This window comes from Artibeus jamaicensis, unplaced genomic scaffold (genome assembly GCF_021234435.1).
Source record: "Artibeus jamaicensis isolate MK-2021 breed Jamaican fruit bat unplaced genomic scaffold, CSHL_Jam_final scaffold_1689, whole genome shotgun sequence".
Classification (NCBI taxonomy): domain Eukaryota; kingdom Metazoa; phylum Chordata; class Mammalia; order Chiroptera; family Phyllostomidae; genus Artibeus; species Artibeus jamaicensis.
In genome coordinates this window covers 2728295-2744864 of record NW_026522029.1, presented here as the reverse complement: position 1 = coordinate 2744864, position 16570 = coordinate 2728295, and the positions used below count along the sequence as shown (strand labels likewise).

Here is a 16570-nt window from a genome sequence, read left to right as displayed (position 1 = left end):
CTGTGCTAGAGATGTCTCACTGGACGATGCTCCACACTTGGGTAGACCAGTTGAAGTTGATACTGATCAAATTGAGACATTAATTGAGAACAATCAACGTTATACCATGCAGGAGATGTTTGACATACTCAAAATATCCAAATTAATAAAGTTATTGGTGAAAGTGAAAAATGTGTCTTTTATTTTACAGAAAAGAACTAAACAGACTTTTTGGCCAATTCAATAAATTGTAGTCCCTTTCTTGCCATTCCTTTTGCTTTTGTCACTTCTCTCCTGGGCTACAATAATTACCTCCTGGCTGTTTCTGATTTCCATCATCCTACACACAGCTGTCAGGTTAATTTTCCTAAGACCTTTCAAACACTTCCAGTGGATTTCCCATGGCCTAATCAATCAAGTTCAAACATTTAATTATGAAAGTCAAGTCCTTCGTGTTTTGGATGCAAATGTCCTACCTAATCTTACCTCTTTCTATTAACTAATCTTCATGGGGCCCGTCCCCTAATCGAACTGATTACTCCCTATTTCCTTTAACAAGTCTTTTGATTCCCACTCGTTCGGTCTCTTCGTGAAGTCTTGTTACTAGAGACCCTGTCTCCCCACTTAAATTGTCACAATCTTTTCAATTCCCTAAAGTCCATTTCTAACACTGTCTCTTTTATAAATCTGATCTATCTCCCTCCTCAAAAAGTATAATCTCTTCTTTCTTCAAATTCCTAAAAGCATTTCTATCATATCTCTCTATAAGGACTATTAGCCTACTTGACCGAATTATAAAATTTTTAAGTCAGAGACAATCTCAAACTCCTCTTTGTATCTTGGTGCCTGAAGCATCAGAAATACTGTTAGTGGTTGAGTAAATATTTATTGAATAGGCAAGTAAAGCAGGAGAAAAGGAAATGCTAGTTTTCACAATAAAATGTTCTAAATGTGGTATACCCATCTCTCTGAAAAGTCATGCAAAATGCTGGTGTTTCCTTAGCTACCAAAAATAACATGGTGGAAACATGCCCTGATATAAACAGGTTAGTACTACTGCGGAAACCATGCTTTTTAATGACATTTTTATTGTGAAATATAACACAAAAGATAAATTAGTAAAACATAGATGTGCAATTGAACAAATAAGTAAAAACTAAAACCTGTGTAGTGACTACCCAGGTCAATAAATGGATAGAATGTTGCCAGGACGCTAAAGCACCCACCCCCCTGCCAGGTACCCCTTCCAGATCGCGGCCCCCCACCCCACACACTGTCACTTTTCTGACTCATGGTAACCACTTCCTAGGTTTTCTTTCTCTTTAATTTTTTTTTGCCCTATATGTTTGCATCACTAAACAATACAGTGTAGTTTTACCTGTTTTAAAACTTTAGAAAGGATAGAATCATTCTCTGTATAGTCGAAAAGATTCAAAAGTATTTTGCATCTTTTACTAAACACAGTTATTCATATTATTACAACTAGTTGCATTTATCCACTTTAATTTCTGTTTTTAATCCTCACACAAGGGTATGTTTATTGATTTTAGAGAGAGAGGAAGGGGGAGAGAGAAAGAGAAACATCCATCGGTTGCCTCCTGTACCTGCAACCTAGATATGTGCTCTGGCTGGGGATCGAACCTGCCGCCTTTTGTCACACAGGACAATGCTCCAACCAACTGAGCCAGCCACCTGGCAAGGGCCATCCGCTTTCATTTCTGTATGATATTCCAGTTCATGTGTGCACTGACTTCACCTATTCTACTGTTGATGGACACATGGAGGTCTCTAGTTTGCAGCTGTAATGAACAGGACAGCGGTGGGTGTTCTTTCATGAGCAGCCTGGCACATGGGGCACACAGTTCCCTAAGATACAAGTGTAAGGCTGGCTGGCTTTGCCAAAGGTGTCCCCAAATCCCCCTCTAGTGTAACGTTTTTTGGTAAGCAGTAATTTAAAATTTTCTCAGTTGGTCTAACTTCTTTTTCTAGGCATAATATAAATATTAAAATTAATAGAAAATTGGAATATATGAATAAGTTAGTGTATTTTAAATTATTACTGGAAATGTGTGTAGTTGATTGGTTAGGTGGGTGTTTGCGTGAATTTTGCATTGAGCATATACATTGCAGCTTGCAGGTGTCTGTATCAGGTGACCACTCACCCTCTCTGCCCACTTTTTGAAGTGACTTCTTTTATCAGAATTGTGTTCATTCCAAAATTTCTATCTTCAGCCTTAACATGGTCTCTGTAATGTCCTTCTCCCTTTCTCTCACTTTTTTCCCTTTCAGTCTCCTTTACTCTTTGTCCTGTAGAGTCACAAAATTCAACAGACACTCTGCTTCTTTCATATCTTCTTATAAACCCCATTCTGTTCATTCCTTCAGACTGGCTCTCCCAACCTGTGGCCTCTCCCGCTGTCCCTCCACCTTCCCCTTCCACTGGCCCTCCGCCCTGCAGAGCTATCTAGCTCTCCCTGTGGCATCTCTGTCATCCGGTCTTAGTTCTTTCTGTAATACAAACTAGCCTTTAAAATTCACATGATAAATAAACACATTTTAATTTCTGCAAAATGCTTGGTTTTGAAAATGTATATGCATAGAAAATGTTTCCGTTGGCAGTGAAACAATGCCAGAACATGATGTTCAATTAAGCCTCGGTTCGGAAGCCTCGGTGCTTGAGTACTGATTAAGAAAGAATTCAAAGCCAAGACTCAAACTATAAGAGAAAGTTTATTTAGGAAGTCACAGAGGTAGAAGAAGTGAGCTGTAGGAGAAATGAGCTCAGGAAGCAAGTTACAGAAGCAAAAGAAGGGCCCTTGGAACTTGGGGGGTGGTATGGGGAGCAGTGAGGGCAAAATGGAAAGAGAGAGATCCAGAAGGCCCTGGGTCCTTCATCCTAAGCGCTTTTAGAGATGGGGATCTTAGGGGAGGTCCCAGAGAAGGTCCTCAATAGAATATTCATCAGCTCCCCAGGTGTGTCCTTTCAGGGTCATGGTCTCCACTGATAAGTCAGCACCAGAGCAGGGGTTCATTAGTCATGTAGCTGGTCCTGAGGTCAGCCATGGTGTTGCTCTGCCTGGCCTTGATGCTTTTCTGGGCCTGGAGCTGAAACACAGCCAAGGTCTAGATGTTACCTCTAGGGCTTAACGTTTTAGGAAGTGGTCATGCAAGGGCTTTTGTATGAGGCTATTTTTTGGCCCTCTTGTCTTTCCTCTAAGGGGGTCTACTATTTGACTGGCAAAATGAAAGTTCAGCTGATATGACAGATCAGCCGCCAGCCCAGCAATACGATAAGGGAGGAAGGTCACCCTGGGGGCAAGGTCCTGCCCCACAGTTGTCCGTTGCTAGGCACCCAGGGTTTTCTACCCTGCTGACCTTTCAGTACCTGGTCCATCATTCCTACTCTGCTCATACCTGTCTAACTTCCTACCACATCATCATTTAATAATGGTTTCTCCTTTAAATTTAAAACATGAGATGTGTCCCAAAGGGAAACATTCCATAGTGGTCCCAACTAAAAACTTGGGGTAAGGGAAGAACTAAAATAAATTCTGAGACCAGATCCTGCTGGACTTGATAGTCATCGTTATGAAGCTTTTCAGTAAAAATTACAAAACAGAAATCACTCCTTAGTATAGAAAGGAAGTACCGCTATCTCTTCAGGTGCTAATTTTAGCTGACATTACATTAGATGTGGCCAAGAGCTACAAACAGTTCCAACCAACCCACAGGCGAAAGCGCCGTTCCCTGGGCAGCACAGGACACTTCTGCTCACTTGTATGAAAAAAGCTACCTAAGACTCTGAGGCTTAAAGAAATGCCTGCTGAGTTTTCCCAAAAACTGATGGAAAGGGGAATCATCCTACATCATATTTACTTTAAAATGAGTGCCCTTGGAGAAGCAGATATGTGTCGTGGTAGGGACCATGTTACATGGATGAAGCTAGACTTGTTTTTAAGAGACTAGAGATTACAATGGAAGTTAACGTTATAAAAGAACAATGAACTCATCAAGCCATTCTTCTGCTCCTTGGCCTGAAGAAGGGGTTGAACATTTGGGTTGATTATAGTTACTAACCCACGATCTCATTTACTAGGATTGTAATACAGGGAGCTGCAGAAGGGTGGCACATTGGGAACTGGGACACTAATCTATTTTTATATTCTTTCTCCTACTTGCAAGCTAAGCTCAGCATTGGCCAGAGACAAGTAACAGTTCAGAAAGGACCGCTGTTTAGAGCTGAAGGCTACCCCATCAGCATTGGCTGCACTGTCACTGGCCACCAGGGGCCTTCCGAGCAGCATTTCCAGTGGTCTGTTTACCTGCCGACAGCTCCGCACCAGGAAATCCAGATCATTAGCACCAAAGACGCCGCATTCTCTTACGCGAAGTATGCAGGGCGGGTGCAAAGCAGGGAAATCTATGTGGAGAGGGTCCAGGGCAACTCGGTCCTGTTGCACATCTCAAAGCTCCAGGCGAAGGATTCTGGGGAATATGAGTGTCACACCCCGAACACCGATCCAAAATACTACGGGACTTACAGTGCGAAGACTACTCTCAATGGTAAGCCGTTTGCCCTCCTCTGCTAGCCCGCCCGAGGGAGATCCCCCATGCTCGCAATACCTGGCGATGTTACACGGCTTTATACTGTGCTGTTTGCTTTGGCGTAAGATCCCATGTTTCTCTCCGGAGAGTTCGGAGATTTGTCACAAGGAGGTATTTCGCGTTTTCTAACATTCTCAATTTTTCCAACCGACATTGCCATGAAGATTGAGGTAGGCTGTGGTCTTCCCAAGGCCATGTCCTCGGCTACCCATAGATTTGTAATCACAACAAAGCTTTGAGAGTTCTCACCATGTTGTATCTCCTCTCGGAGGCAGAACTTTCACTTGGTAAGAGCTGGTATTAACATGACAGGCGGTAAGTCATTAACTTGGAAATGCTTGGAAACAGTAGAGAACTACCGTTCTCTAGCATATCTACCTGAAGGGAGAGGGTAACAGTTCTTCAACTACCATCTTGGCCCTCTGCCTGTAATATCTTACCACCCCTTTTCAGCCTAGCAAACTCCTACGTATACTTCAGAACCCAGTTTAGATATTACCTCTGCTGTGGAGCCTGTCCTGACTGTCTTGAGCAGTATTCCAATCTTTGTTTCCTCTGGATGCTCTACGCACACCACTATTACTAGCACTCACCCATTTATGTGGTGATTTATGTGGTAAATGACTCTCATACCTCACCCTGAGCTCCAGGAGAAGGGAGTGTTTATCTCAGCTCTTTGCACAGTGGCTAGCACCGAGTAGATGCTCAGGAAATATTCCCTGATTGAATCTAAGCGTTGCCTTCCCCCAAGCTCAGTCTGTGTGACTTCCCGGAGAGAATGATAAGGTTGTAGGAAAGTTATCAAAACTTTTGGCCCCGGCTGGTGTAGCTCAGTGGATTGAGCTCAGGCCTATGAACCAAAGGGTCACCAGTTCAATTCCCAGTCAGAGCATATGCCTGGTCTGGGTCTCCAGGCCTCCAATATGGGGCGTGTGAGAGGCAACCACACATTGATGTTTCTATCCCTCTTTCTCCTTCCCTTCCCCTCTCTCTAAAAATAAATAAATAAAATCTTTAAAAAAAAAAAACTTTTGTAAGGGTTGCATTTTGGCTCTGAATGGAAGATACTAACAGATTGCCTCAGAATTTTATTTTATAAAGGCCCAAGGAAGTGATGTGACTTGCTCCAGGTCATACAGTCAAATGGAGACAGTTTAGGGTCAGAATTTAGGTCTCCTAGCTCCCAGGGCTTTCCCCCCTTAAAAACTCTGTGTCCAAGTAGCAAAATCAGTTACAGCTCATGCTAAAAATGTGAAGTCGGGGTAAGTACATCAGTGAGCCATCACCTTTGCTGAGTTCCATCAGCCGATGTAGACAGATGCCAAGGCAATAGGGAACAGGGGGCTCCTGGAAAAGAAACTCAAAGCGTGTATTTAGAGATGAAGGGTCAGGACAGCATCTTCATCTCAAGAGGCCAGATGTGGGGCCAACCAAGTCTCATCATTTCTCCGCTTCCAGTGATTCCAGACACCCTCTCTGCCACCATGAGTCCCCAGACCCTCAGGAAGGAGGAAGGCGAGCCACTGGAACTTACCTGCGAGGTAGCCAAAGCCACCACTCAGCACACCCACCTGTCTGTCACCTGGTACCTGATGCGGGATGGACAAAGTCCAGCCACCAAGATTATTTCCTTCTCCAGAGATTTTATGTTGATGCCTGGACCCTCGTACACAGAGAGGTTCGGAGTTGGTGATGTGCGGCTGGACAGGCTCGGGGCCACTACCTTCCGGCTGTCTGTGGGGAGCCTGCAGCCCTCAGATCAGGGCCAGCTCTTCTGTGAGGCAACTGAATGGATTCAGGACCCGGACGAGACCTGGACTGCCATCACGAGAAAGCAGACAGATCAAACCACTCTGAGGGTCCAGCCGGCAGGTAACGGTCTCAGAAAATTCATTGATAGGCTGGTAGTGCTTACTTATGGGATAACTTTTTGTTTCTGTCCAATCTTTTGTTGAATCCGAAAAAAAATTGTTTAGGAAGCGTGAGTAAATTTTCCTTTTGACATCCAGGAAGCATAAGTAAAAGAAAGACATTAAGGTTTTCTTTAGAAGTTGTTTATGCTATTACAAGTGTCCCGATTTTTCCCCTAGTGTCCCCTGCCCCCAGACCCACCTTCCCGCAGTCAATCCCCACACTGTTGTCCACGTCCATGGCTGGAGAATGGAAGATGTGCAGTTTTCGGCTTTATCCACAGGAAGGTTTGTGTGGGCTACGATCTGTCGAACGGTTCAGCAGGTCCTACAAGATGTGCTGTACGCTCCGCCCAAGGCCACCCCGCCACTGAGGGTGGAGCCAGCCTTTGAGAACAGCTGTGTCCCGCAGACACCTGGGCCTTAGAGTAACTGTAGTTTCCAGTGTGAAGCCTCGTCCAAGTCAGTGGTGGGATTTCCTTTCCCTCGACCCATTTTCAACTTGGAATGGTGTCACTCTTCATGATGTATTGGCATTGTCATAAAAATTCGGCTGTAATTCCAGGTCTTTCTACACAGGCTTTGGTGCAATAAGAGGTCACTAAAGCCATTTCTATGTGTGCTGACAGCTATCCCATTAACAATCATCCTGTTAATGCCCTGGCCCGTGTGGCTCAGTTGGTTAGAACATCATCCCATAACCGAAAGGTTGTGGGTTCAATTTCCAGTCAGATCATATATTTAGGTTGCAGGTTTGACCACCCCCAGCCTCCCACCCCTGTCTAGGGGTGGACCATCTCCTCTTCAGGCACGTATGAGAGGCAACCAATCAATGCATCTCTTGCACACTGATGTTTCTCTCTCCCCCTTCCTCTCTTTCTAAAAAGCAATGAAAAACTTTCCCTAGATGAGAAATTTTAAAAATTGTCCTATTGGCCTTAAGTGTCCAACTTATGGTCAGTGAGCCCTATGGGGACATATCAGATGTGCTTTCTTTTCTTCTCTCTTTGGGAACAATTAATTTAAATGTAAAACAGTCTGTATTTTTAAAAATTATTTTGACAAGTAAAAATTGTATGTGTATATTTAAGGTGTACAACATAATGTTTTAACATATGTGTGCATTGTGAAGTGATTACCAGTCAAGCTAATTAACATACTCACCCCCTCAGAGTTACTGTGTGTGTGTGTGTGCGTGCTTGTGGTGAGAACACTTAAGACCAACTCCTTCATCAGGCTTCTTTTTTTTAACATATTTATTGATTATGCTATTACAGTTGACCCGGTATTTTCCCCTTTGCCCCCCTCTAACTACCTGGTACCCCCATTTTCTCCAGCAATCCTCCCTTTAATTTATATCCATGGATTGTACATATAAGTTCTTTGGCATCTCCATTTCCTATACTATTCTTTACCTCCCCCTGTCTATTTTGTACCTACCATTTATGCTTCTTATTCTCTGTACCTTTTCTGCCATTCTTCCTCTTCACCCTCCCAGCTGATAACCCTCCAGATGATCTCCTACCTATGATTCTGTTCCTGTTCTGGTTGTTTGCGTGTTTTGTTTTGTTTTAGATTCAGTTGTTGATGGTTGTGAATTTGTTCCCATTTTAATGTTCATAGTTTTGATCTTCTTTTTCTTAAATAAGTCCCTTTAACATTTCATATAATAATGGATTGGTGATGATGAACTCCTTTTGCTTTACCTTGTCTAGGAAGCACTTTATCTGCCCTTCCATTCTAAATGATAGCTTTGCTGGGTAGAGTAATCTCAAGTTATAGATCCTTGCTTTTCATCACTTTGAATACTTCTTGACAGTTCCTTCTTGCCTGCAAGGTTTCTTTTGAGAAATTAGCTGATGGTCTTATGGGAACTCCTTTGTAGGTAACTGTCTCCTTTTCTCTTGCTGCTTTTAAGATTCTCTCTTTATCTTTAATATTTGGTATTTTAATTATGATATGTTTTGGTGTGGTTCTCTTTGCAGTCAACTTGTTTGGGACTCTCTGTGCTTCCATGTCTATTTCCTTCACAAAATTAGGGAAGTTTTCTTTCATCATTTTTTCAAACATGTTTTCAGTGTTTTCCTCTTTCTCTTTTCCTTCTGGCTCCCTGTGATTCAAATGTTAGTACTTTTGGAAATGTTCCAGAGGCTTCTTATTCTATCCTCATTTTTTAAAATGATTTTTTCTTTTTGCTATTCTGATTAAATGCTTTTTTTTTCTTCCTTATGTTTCAAATCGTTGATTTAACTCTCAGTTTCATCCCCTCCGTTGTTAGTTCCCTATAGATTTTTCTTTATTTCACTTAATGTAACCTTCATTTCAGCCCGGGTCTTTCTTATGCTGTTGCCATACTCAATGATTCTTTCAGCATTCTGATAACCAATGCTTTTAACTCTGCATCTGATAGGTTGGTTATCTCCATTTTGTTTAATTTGTTTTTTGGAGTTTTGTTCTGCTCTTCAATTGGGCCGTATTTCTTTGTCTCCTCAATTTGGCAGCCTCCCTGTGTTTTGTTTCTGTGTATTAGGTAGAGCTGCTTTGAGTCCCTGTCTCAATAAATAGTGTGGCCTATTGTAGAAGTCACCTGTAAATTGTGTGGCACAGAGCCTTAGGTGATCGCTAGGGTGGGGTTACCCATATCACCACTTTGTGGTTTTGTTGTGGGTTGGGGGAACTCCAAGAGGAGACAGTGCTGCTGCCTAGCTTCTGGAGTTTTGCCCAGGAGAAAGCCATCTCCTGGCATTTGTCCTGTTTCCAGTCACTTCACTTTCTCCCTGTATACCACTTGTGCTCTTCCAGCTGTTGCCCTGGTGCTAATGCCAGAGGGGATAGATCTGCATAAATCCTAAATCAATGTGAGTGCTTTAAGAGGAATCCTTGGTAATCCTGCAGTTTCTTCCACTGCCCCAGGCCCCACTAGGTTTTACAGCCAGAAGTTATGGGGTTTTATCTTCCTGGAACTGGAACTCTAGGCTGCTGGGTGGTCTGTTTGGGGGCTTGGATCCCTTGCTCCTGAGGTATCCCTCCCAATTTTTATCTACCACACATGAATATGGGACCACCCGTTCTGCCACTTTTCCACACCACTCCTGGGGCTGCGGGCTTCTCCATGTCTCTACGCCTCCTACCCATGTGGATGAATGTGGCTTCTTTATGTCTTTGGTTGTCGGACTTCCATACAGCTCAATTTTCTGATAGTTCTGGGTGATGTTTGTTTTGTAGTCTAGTTGTAATTGTTTCTGTAGTTGTGCAAGGTGCAAAAGTGTGTTTGCCCATGCCTCCATCTTGACCAGAAGTCCTTTAGCAAATTTCAAGTGTACAACACAGTATAAATAATTATAGTCACCATGCTGTACATTAGATCTCCAGAATTTGTTCATCCTGCCTAATGGAAGCTTTGTACCCTCAGACCAACATGTCCCCATTTTCCCCTTCCCCCATGCCCCTGGCAACCACCATTCTATACTCTGCTTCTATGAGTGCAATATTTTTAGAATCCTCATAGAAGTGATGTTAGCTGTGGACTTGTCTTACATCCATATGCTTTTGGCTTAGGAAAATTCTACTTAATATTTTCAGCCAAAACATAAAGTGAGAAGTCACAATTTACAGTAATTCAACATAGTATAAAAATCACATCACTGTATGCTTTATATATCTATGCATATATCCTGCCTAAGAGGATTGCATTAAGAAAACAGGTGTGCTGTTCCTTCTGTGTGATTTAAGAAATAGTCAAGGGCATTTTTGATCCAAGGGATTTCTTTGGCTAACCCGTTCCTCAGACCTGAGCACCCGTGTGATACCCAATGCCTATACTGTCTTTATGGGGCTAACACCTCTCTCTGCTGCTGCAGGGACAGACACAGTGGCCTCTCTAAACAACTGCCTTGCTTTTGTTTCCTAGTGAGAGATTTTCAAGTCAACATTACAGCCACCAGCACATTTGCCGAAGGGAAACCCTTAGACCTGACGTGCCTGGTAGTGGGCAGTGGCCAGGACCCACAGCTTCAGGGCATTTGGTTCTTCAATGGTGTTGAAATGGCCCACATTGATGCTGGCGGAGTTCTGCATCTGAAGACAGACTACAAAGAGAGAGCAAGTCAAGGACAACTCCAGATCTCAAAATTAAGCCCCAAGGCTTTCTCTCTCAAGATCTTCGCTGCAGGGCCAGAAGATGAAGGCACGTACAGCTGTGTGGTGGCAGAGATGGCCAGAGCTCAGAGGGGCTCCTGGCAGGTGCTCCAGAGAAAGCAGTCACCAGAGAGTCGGGTGCACCTCAGGAAGCCAGCAGGTAGGTGAGAGTCAAGTGCGGCTGCTTTCAGACCCTCTCCTTCTCTAGGACAGGATGCCCGGGGGACACAGTGGAGGTGTCCTGAGAGTCAGGTGTCAGGTCACTCTGAGGGGAGGTAAAGGAAAGCACCCAAACTATCCAAAGACATGAGTCCTATTCTTGAGCCATTAAATGGGTCATGACCGTGGATACTCCACTTTATTTCCCTAAACCTTAGCTTCCTCAAATGTAAAATAAGGACATACAATTAGATTGTCCTTAAGTCCTTTCTTGCTATCTTAGATTCTTTTATTGTATTTGCCATTAGCTCTCATTTCTATACATTAAGTTTTTCTTCAAGCACAGAACACCTGTGTGAATGAAGTCCTCAGTCTTCTTTAGTTGTGTGTGTGATGTGAGTTAAAAGGGAAAAGCTCCATGATGCCTTCTTCCTGGGGCAAAGACACCCACATTACTGCCCCATGCTCCTCTGGCATCTTTCAGGTGCCCTTTATCAAACCATCTATTATCTTAACCTGACATAGGGACGGACCCTAAGTCTTAATTCTGCATCAAATCATGGCACGGAGCAAGGAATGAAGAGGGAAATGAGAGCAGGCAGGCTCCGTTCCCTGTATTTTGCTGTGATGGGGTGAGATGCCTGTCCAAGGGGTCCTAGTATCTGTAGGCATGGGACTGGACAGGCCGTTCAGCTGTCATTTAGTTTATGAAGGTTGAGTGACCTTAAACATGTTTGAATAGTCAGAGCTTTCTGTGTGGAGAGAAAACAGACATGTACACAACGAATGCAGTGGCCTCTTGGTGTCTGCAGGCAGGTGGTTCCAGGGCCCCATGGATACCACAGCCCACGGGTGCTCAAGCCCCTTATATAAAATGGCATAGTGTTTGCATGTAACCTATGCACATCCTCCTGGCTACTTTAACTCGCCTCTAGATTACTTAGAATACCTAATAAAATGTAAACGTCATGTGAGTAGTTGCTATACTGTATTTTTTAGGGAATAATGACAAGGGGAAAAGTCTGCACGTGTTCAGGACAGATGCAGCTGTCTCAGGCCTAACTGCATAGTATGGGTCAGCAGCAACGTAACCTTGTGTGTGTGATATTTCCGACCCATGGCTGGTTGAGTCCGCAGATGCAGAGCCAGTGGCTATGGAGGGTTGGCTGCGTGAGGTCTCTGGGCTGAGTGTTAAATTCAAAGTTTAGAAAGATTAATTTGCCCAAAAGCAAAAACAAAAACAAACTAAAAATAAAGATATCCGTGTTGTACTTGCTCCCTGGAGGCATCTCCACAGATAGACACATTTCCCTTTCACGCTTTTCTTCATCTCCCCATTTGCTACGAGTGGAGACACAGAAGCCTTGGCCTGGAGTGCACGCGGGAAGTGCGTGGGTGTTAGTTTTCACACCCAGCATTTGGTCTGTCTAGGAATCAGGGAGAAGTGTGTAGGCGGCTTAGATATTTACACAGAACTGAATCTCTGCTTTGTGTACCTCGGTCTCCCTGAACACACCTGCGACCTTTCCTCAACCCACTATGGGGGTTTGTGCCAAAGGGACCCTCGGGTGTGCTTCATGGCGCACAGACCCCAAGCTGGCGGCAGGGTGCCATTATGCGTGACAGGTTTATTCAGGGTCTTGTTGAGCATTCAGTTTTGAAAGTCAAACCATTATTTGAAATATGAGCAGTTTTATCGTCCTATGGACATTTTAAACATAAGGGGGGGATCACTGCCCCAGTGAGTGTAACCTGCCCACACTCAGTACTCACCAGGAGGCAGTAATGACCACAATGAACTAAGAAAACCTCATTTAAAAAAATCGATGTTAGCCCTGGATGGTGTGGCTCATTGGATTGAGTGCTGGCCTGCAAACCAAAGGGTCGCTGGTTCAATTCCCAGTCTACGGCACACACCTGGGTTGCAGGCAGGGTCCCCAGTGAGGGGTGTGTGAGAGGCAACCACACATTGATGTTTCTCTGCTTCTCTTTTTCCCTCCTTCCCTTTCCCTCTCTAAAAATAAATAAATAAAAAAATCTTTAAAAAATAAACTAAAAATAATTAGTGTTAGTTGAAAGTAATTATTATGGTTATATTAAAGTAGTGACATTATAAAAATTTTCTCCCTAATTTATTTTTTTTAAGATTTTTTTATTTATTTATCTTTAGAGGGGAAGGGAAGGAGAGAGGGAGAAAAACATCAATGTGTGGTTGCCTCCTGTGCATTCCCTGCTGGGAATTCGCCTGCAACCCAGGCATGTGCCCTGACCGGGAATCAAACCATGATCCTTTGGTTTGCAGGCCTGCACTCAATCCACTGAGCTACATCAGCCAGGGCCCTAATTTCTAAACTTTAGTTATGCATCTATTTTTAGTCCATCGCCTTAACCACTCGCCCACGACTACAGACTGCATCTATTTTTAACTTGAAAAAATTTAAGTATAGTCATGCTTCTAATACCTCAAGTTTAGAAATGTATATACATATATACATACATATTCTACAAATATGTATGTATATGTGATATATTTGTAGACATTAAACTTCATTCTGCCTTTGTAACTTATACACATACATAATTAAAACAGTAGAAGACTGAACTCCTGCCACAACAGGGAGGAACAATTTGCAAATTCAATTAGATCCTGCTCAGATTTCCAACGCCAGTTCTATTTTCTCTTTCTCTTTTGGCTTTGAACTACCACTGTTTTCTCTAGGTGCCTATTCTAACATATAATGCCAATGCTCACAGCTAACCTTTACAGGCAATTTCCCTTGCCAGCCAGCCTAAGCCCCCTGTGTGTGCATTCACTTAGTTCTCTCAACACTGCGATAAGGGGGGTGCTATTATTACCCCTATATTTACAGGAAAGAAAATTGAGGCTCACAGAGATCAACTATGTTGTTCAAGATCATTCTGACTCCAGGGACCTTGGCCTTGAGCGTGAGGCTGGGCTGCCTCCCATGCATGAGCTCCTGAGGCTTCTTTGCAGTGCCCACAAAGCACCCGGGGCAAGGCCTTGCTGAGGAAGTGCGTGTCGAATGAATGTCTGCCTTTCTACTCAGCTTGAATTTCCCATCTGGGAACCCAATTTACATGTACAGTTTAGATAAAAGAAGGACCTCCCTTCAAACTATATGTATGTAATTTGAAAAAGAACTATATATGTATATATGCACATATGTATTTTCCCCCAAGTAATTGTTTTTAATAGTAGTGCTGTGAGCAGAAATCCTATTAACAACGCTCCTTCGCTGTTGAAAATGCGTGCTAATTAGGGAAGGATAAGTTCGAGAGGAGGGTCATTTTGAACTGTGGAAGTCTGAATTCCAAAAAAGGGAAAACTTAAATGAACACGGCTTCATTACTTTCAGGGTGGCACACCCACCCTAATTAATCTGACACAGTACTGCCAGATGTTTTCCCAACTAGAGGTCCTTAAGGAGGGATGATTTAACACATTGCTAAAAATGGGATAAGTCATACATTGTTTAAGTATAAACAGGCTCTCCGGATATCCTTTCTGCTGTCCGGTATGCACTGTTCCTGCATCTCGCAAGTCTTTTTGCTGAGGTGCTACAGGAGACAAATCCAATCCTGATTAGATTTGTCACCGACCAGTCAGGTCCTAGTTAGTGAGAAATCATTGCACTGTAGGAATGTTTTCATTTATTTGAAATAATTTGTTCTACTCATCTGCCATCCACAGCAAGAAGCGTGGTCTTGTCCACCCAGAATGAGCAGCAAACTGTGTGGGAAGGAGGGGCACTAACACTCATCTGCAAGGCAGACGGAGCTGAAAGCCTCCTGTCTGTGGACTGGTGGCACTTCCCGCAGAACCGGACACAGTCCGAGTTCGTGGCTGCCATGGATCAGGCTGGCACCGTGCGACGGGGTGCCTCCTATGGCGAACCCGGGAACCATGGCCACCCAAGGCTGGAGAAAATGGACTGGGCCACCTTCCAGCTGGAGATCTCCTCCACCAGCATCAGCGACAGCGGCGCCTACGAGTGCAGAGTGTCTGAGAGGATCGGGGCCCAAGGCGGAGGGCTGAGCTGGGCTCAGAAGATGCCCGTCACCGTGAAATCCCTAGGTAAGCATCACAGAAATCCTTTTCTGAACTCGTATTCCATCAGTGCCTTCCTTCTGCAGTGGGGTGCCGTGGAGTTTGATGGTGTCTCATTCTGAATCCCCTAGTTACAGTATATGTACCCCAGGACACAGAGCACAGTCCCTGCGTACCACATCTGCCAATTATCTCTGAGGTAAAACTCATCGTTATATAGATCATTGATAGGGTGCAACTTGGGAGTTGTCATTCAAGGTTAAAAACAAGGAGATACGCTGAGTGGAGCTGAGCCCCACACACTCAGGCTTGTGACAGCAGCAGCCCTGGGATGAGTCTCTCAGCCTCGTGCAAAAGAACGTACTGAACTCACGACGGCAGGGGCAGTACGGGAAGGAGGCTGGCCGCCGGGCCGGCGAGCGCTCCACCCGCTCAGTGGCAGCTGTCTGAGCAGCAGACTAGTCAGACAAACACTGCCTGTTTGTGGTCGCTGCTGAGAACGCTCTGAGCAGAGGGTCAACTTAGGAAAACTGAGGTCAGAATTCAGGACAGACTGTACTGTGGATCCACTTCTAGCCCTAAATCCTTGATATTCCCAACGGCTGAAAGACAGCTCGATGCCTACTTTCCTGGGCAGTACCTTACTGTGATTTGATCGACAGCTTACAAATTGCGTTTCACATTTCTGCCCACAGCATCAAGTTTACAAGTTAATTTGATGAGCCGTCAACCACAAGTGAAACTAACCAGCACCTTGAACCTGTCCTGTGTGGTGGGTGTTGGCTACCCTGACCTCCAGGTGCCACTCACCGTGACATGGCAGTTTCGGCCAGCTGAGTCTCAGGTCTTCCACCAGCTAGTCCGAGTCACCCATCAAGGTGCTATCGAATGGAGAGACTTCCCATCCCAGGCCCAAAAGAAGATGAAGGTTTCACAGTCTTCACTGCACTCTCAACTCCTCATCTATGATGCCACCAAGGACGAGCAGGGGGTGTACCAGTGTAAAGTGGATGTTTACGACAGAAATGCCCCGCACTCAAACCGCCCCGCCCGGGCATCCGCTCTGTCTCACCCGCTCAGCATAGTCATCACTTTACCAGGTAATCGCCACTCACAATTAATTCCCGCTTTAAAAAACAATTACCCCCATTTTGGGTAAGTTATACAATCAAAGCATGAAGTACCTTCTCCTTGTGTTTGTACGGCAGAAGTCAGCGCCATATACGTGTGTAAGTGATATCCAGGCTAACACTATGTTGCCATGCACAGAATGACCATACTGATTGTTAAAACACTGAAGTAGTTCCACACCAACTAGTAAAACTGTTACTCCATGCCCCTTCCCCATCTTCCCACAAGTCCCACCAGCCAGCAATGCAAGGGGACCACCTGGAGCAGCAGGGCCCCTCTAGGTCTGGCTACAGGGTGAGGCCTCGTCTCAGACCCGTCACCGCCCTGCTTACCAGTCATGAAACGTTTGGGCTGTCTCCCCTAGTGCTGCGGATAATGTCAGCTTCACCGGAATATATTTATCCACTCATTTTAATGTGTTAATGTGTGAGAGAGAATATACGCTTATAGGAAATGTAATTTACCTTGTCGATTGGTAATAGCACATAGAGGTTAGAAGTAAGACAACCCAGGCAGTTCTGCTGAGTCAAATATCTTCTTTCAAGATTTTTGTTCTCTTAGGACAGAATGTTCAAGAGCC

General features: G+C 44.3%; 1 protein-coding gene across 1 annotated transcript in view; it reads left to right on the top strand.

Annotated features, from left to right (window-relative positions):
- Positions 1 to 16570, top strand: part of CD101 (CD101 molecule) — a 37639-nt gene that overhangs the window by 4900 nt on the left and 16169 nt on the right. The window contains exons 2-6 of the mRNA XM_037135141.2: positions 4162 to 4542; positions 6043 to 6456; positions 10405 to 10791; positions 14503 to 14886; positions 15555 to 15959. Coding sequence (XP_036991036.2) covers positions 4162 to 4542; positions 6043 to 6456; positions 10405 to 10791; positions 14503 to 14886; positions 15555 to 15959 — 1971 coding nt within the window. The remainder of the gene's footprint in view (positions 1 to 4161; positions 4543 to 6042; positions 6457 to 10404; positions 10792 to 14502; positions 14887 to 15554; positions 15960 to 16570) is intronic.